This window comes from Notolepis coatsorum (genome assembly GCF_963971535.1).
Source record: "Notolepis coatsorum genome assembly, chromosome: 20".
Lineage (NCBI taxonomy): Eukaryota > Metazoa > Chordata > Actinopteri > Aulopiformes > Paralepididae > Notolepis > Notolepis coatsorum.
In genome coordinates this window covers 14,588,249-14,592,804 of record NC_140184.1, presented here as the reverse complement: position 1 = coordinate 14,592,804, position 4,556 = coordinate 14,588,249, and the positions used below count along the sequence as shown (strand labels likewise).

Below are 4,556 nucleotides of genomic sequence, written 5' to 3'. Positions count from 1 at the left end.
GCGTTCGCACCGCGATGACCGGCGGCGGCGGCGGCGGCGGCACTGCCACCGAGCCGTACAACATGCCCGGGGAGCACAAGTCCCACACCTACACCAACGGCTTCAACGCCAACGACATCCGAGACTGCCTGGAGTTCGCCGACGCCGACTCGCCTCCCACCTGGGGCAGCGGCGGCACGGCCGCGGACAAAAACAAAGGGCGGAGCGGGACCGGGGGGGGCTGCACCGTGTACTGCCTCCAGCAGAGGAGGTGCAAGAGGGAGAACTGCTCCTTCTACGGCCGACCGGAGACCGAGAGCTACTGCTCTTATTGCTACAAGGAGGAGCTCAAACGCAGGGAGAGGGAGGGCAAGGTGCACAGACCCGGATAGCCCCTGTCCTACCCACCGGTTTGGGCACGGGGTCGATCTGAGTGGGTCAGCAACAGAACACAGTGGCACAGAAAGGAAGGAGATAACCGGGTGCCCAGGGGTGATTTCCTACTCTATTAAAGTCTTGATTCCTGTCACTTCTCTGTCTCAGTGTAGGCTACTGCAAAGGGACACACTTATCCTATTTGTCGTCTCTTTGAATTGCTAACAACTTTGGCCAGGATGTGTACTTATCTCTTTTTTTCTTTTTACATTTTCCCATGGGGTTCATGGTCAAAGGAACATATTTACTGTTGAACCAATAAAAGTATATGAATTATCACAAAGTCGCAAATTATTCAAAGCGACATATAAGTGACACAAACCTTTATTTTATTTTAGCAATAAATGGCCCAATCTCAATTCAATGTTCCCCATTACCCCTTTATGACTCATATGCTCATGTTTACAGCCTCTAGGAAGGCTGTTTGGCACTGTTTGAGCTATATATGCATATTAATCACTCCCAGTATGTCCTAGTCTCCCAGTGTGAATCCTAGTATGAAAATGCACTTTTAAAATAAATTATGTAATAATTACAAAAATGATTACAGGGTTAAATGAGACTAGATTGGGCTCCATTTCTTTTCTTTTTTTCATCTTAACATTTTTTATCATATGAATGTTTTAATCAGCAAAGTGATTGTGTGATTATTATTATTATTATTATTATTATTACTACGTGTGATTATTTTACAGGTAAGACATCTGTTTCATTTGAATGTTGAAAAAGTGACCCTGGCCAAGGATGTTACCTACAAAGAGAGTGACCTAACACCGCATCGCAGTCTGTGACCCTTGTACATGACTGGTTCATAGACTCTTACATCTAAGTGTAAAATATTATTTTGTATTCATTTGAGAGTTTTACACAACTTAAATTATTAATTTGCACATTAGAAACCAATGTACATAGCAACAATGAGGAGACGGTTAGTATGATGTTAAAAATTAAAAAGAGTTTGTGTGTTTTTGTCTATGGACTAGAGAATGTGACATCATTGGGAATTTACAAGCCAAGGCTAAAAAGTGTAAAATATAGAAAATATTTTTATATGATTTTCACAAAATGCCATGAAGCAATATTTTGCGCTTTTTTCTTATGGACACCATTTTCACTTTGGTAGATTACTTTAAGTGCATGGCCATAGGGGAAAGATAACCCTCATAAAAACATGAGCTGATAATTGACGGTTGAGTAATTGGTCTGGCATATCAACTCTACTATTGTTATGATAACTCGTATCAATCTAACATCAAGGGGAACCTTCTGAATTTCGATGGGTTTAGACTAGAGATAATCACAAGTAACTCTGTGTAAACATGTGTGCGCCATGTTTTTCACCAGACTATAGAGGGCGTAGTTCCCACCGCTCATGGTTGCTCCACAAAACCTGTGATTGTTGACAAGTAAAAGAAAGCTTCGCCAAGCGTTTGAAAATGAACGGAAATTCAATTCACAGTTGCGTCGTGCATTAGAGTCATAACACAGCGAGTCGACATGTCTTGATCTCACAGCATACTGTACGTTGATGTGCTGTCTTGATATCTATGAAGCACAGCATACTGTACGTCGATCTGCTGGTCGTTGTTTGCAAAATGATTTATCTTTCATGAAATGACATTCTCCTACTTTAAAGGGAAAACGTATAGAGGATATTATTCCTGCGTCTCAGAGTCCATTGGAAGGAACAGTGTGTAAAAAGACAGAGCATAACACTGCAACTCGTTTGTGTGACAGGTAGCTAGCGATCAACTAACTCACCTAACTGTTATAATATCTTCAGCTCTTTCTAAAGTAAAATTGTAAGCATTAAACATTATGCAGTACCGGTGCTGAAACCTATATGTTGACACTAAAGTCTAGATGGCAAGGTGTGCGTGCGTGTGTGTGTGTGTGTGTGTATGCATGTGTGTGTGTCCGTCTGTGTGTGAGTTTGATATGAAATACCTCAGAGTGTTCTTGTGAGGTCAGGAGGGGTTCGGCATTGACCTTCAGGTCTTTGATTTGCAATAAACTTGTCATTGTACGATGTTGGTAGATCAACCCCCGTGTTTATTTCCAAATTAGCTATGTTACGAATACAATGTCTCAATGGGTTATGTGTCAAATAAGCCAAATTTAACTTTTACGTGTCCTAGTTTGCCCTCCATTGCAATAAAGATAGAGACCTTTTTAAAATTGGAATATCTAACCCTTTATTCAAAGAAAGCACTGTTGTGGTAAATTAAAATGAAAAAAACAAGCTTTAGCGCCAACATCAATGAGTGTATGAGGTGAGTTGTATTTTTTTAATTTCATTTATTTGTCTTACCTTGTGAGAGATAGTGTGTGGTTCATATAGCCCATGTGAAATGGGATTGTATGTGTTCATATCTGAAAATTAAAATTAAAAAAATTATAATTTATATCAGTGTGACATCTCTTTCCTTTTTGTTTGTTTTCTCTTTCCATAATTCCATAATACATAATGTGGTCGAGTGAAAACCTTGCATCTCCAATTTGGGGGATTTTCATTATTTTACCTGAATTAGAAGTTGACATGGTTCTCTTTGTTGTTTCATGACCCTAAGGACAATATGACACATCCAAGACCATTGTAGCCTATAAAAAGAAGAAGAAGTCTTTATTTGTCATGTAGCAACACACATGGAAGATGGATGACACACAGGAACACACACACACATGCATTGGGTCGCCGATTAAATGCCTCTGCTCTTGACCCATCCCATCGCCCTCCCCCAAGGTCAGCCGGGAGCAGACATGGGCTGCGGTGTGGGCCGCGCCAAGGGACCAATCCAAGTGCTCCTGTCCGTCTTCGTCAGGGACGTGACAGTGTTAGCGATCTGTTCTGCTTGTTGTTGATATCCTTGAAGCACAGCATACTGCATGTTGATGTGCTGTCTTGATATCTACAGAACAGCATACTGTACGTTGATGTGCTGTCTTGGTATCTACAGAACAGCATACTGTACGTTGATGTGCTGTCTTGGTATCTACAGTACAGCATACTGTACATCGATGTGGACGTGACAGTGTTAGCGATCTGTACTGCTTGTTTTTCCATTGAGTTTATCTATTTTTCTAGAGGGGAAACCCTTGCAAGCACGGGGAGAACATGCAAACTCCTCACAGAAAGGCAGGTGGGGAGATACCCCACCTGAGTACCTGGCAACCCGGCAACCTGGTCCACAAGCGGGAATCGAACCCAGGACCTTCTTGCTGCGAGGCGACAGTGTTAACCACTACACCACGGTGCCACTCTTAACTTTTCAAAATCACGGGTGTTGAACGAAAACTGCTCTTGTTTTTCTTAATTCCCGACAAATCATCCAGTTTTAACCTCAGGTTTCCTGGTCATCAGATGTTTGGGAACTCCACTGCCCCCAATGCCAACCGGCGGCTATCCTTAGGCCTTGCTGACACCAGCCCTGCTCGCACTCACACTCTGCACATATCCAGGAGCTTGCGTTTCCCTTTCAAAGAGGCGGAAGAGCAAATCTTCATCCTCCTCGGAATGCCCCAAGGCAGCAAAAACAAACCATGCTAAGCAGGGATTTCATGGCTTGGCTAGTAGATGGGAACTCTACTCTCTCTCTCTCTCTCTCTCTCTCTCTCTCTCTCTGTGTGTGTGTGTGTGTGTGTGTGTGTGTGTGTGTGTGTGTGTGTGTGTGTGTGTGTGTGTGTGTGTGTGTGTGTGTGTGTGTGTGTGTGTGTGTGTGTGTGTGTGTGTGTGTGTGTGTGTGTGTGTGTGTGTGTGTGTGTGTGTGTGTGTGTGTGTGTGTGTGTGTGTGTGTGTGTGTGTGTGTGTGTGTGTGTGTGTGTGTGTGTGTGTGTGTGTGTGTGTGTGTGTGTGTGTGTACTAAACAAGACTGCATTGCAGGGCTGAGGAACTACAATGTGAGAGATGAAAGAAAAACACTGCCTCCCATGTTCACAGTGATACCCAAGAGAAGCGTCTTGTGTATATCCTCTAGCCTAGCACCTATCACGATGAGTATCTGCTTACACTTTGAATAACGCTGTAATCCGTAGCCAACTCTGTGGTTTGTTATAATTGTAAATGGTTGGTCTCAGTTGAACCCACTGAGACTCGGTACACAGTTGGAGGATCTATAACAAACATGATCTATCATGCTGCAAGT

At 43.0% G+C, this 4,556-nt stretch overlaps 1 protein-coding gene across 1 annotated transcript in view; it reads left to right on the top strand.

Annotated features, from left to right (window-relative positions):
- Positions 1–981, top strand: part of otud7a (OTU deubiquitinase 7A) — a gene marked incomplete at its 5' end in the record, with an annotated part of 67,580 nt that extends 66,599 nt beyond the window's left edge. Inside the window, one exon of the mRNA XM_084337674.1 lies at positions 1–981. This exon is cut by the window's left edge and continues 1,396 nt beyond it. Within this exon, the coding sequence (XP_084193800.1) occupies positions 1–371 (371 nt within the window). The 3' untranslated portion in view covers positions 372–981.
- Positions 982–4,556: the final 3,575 nt, after the last annotated feature.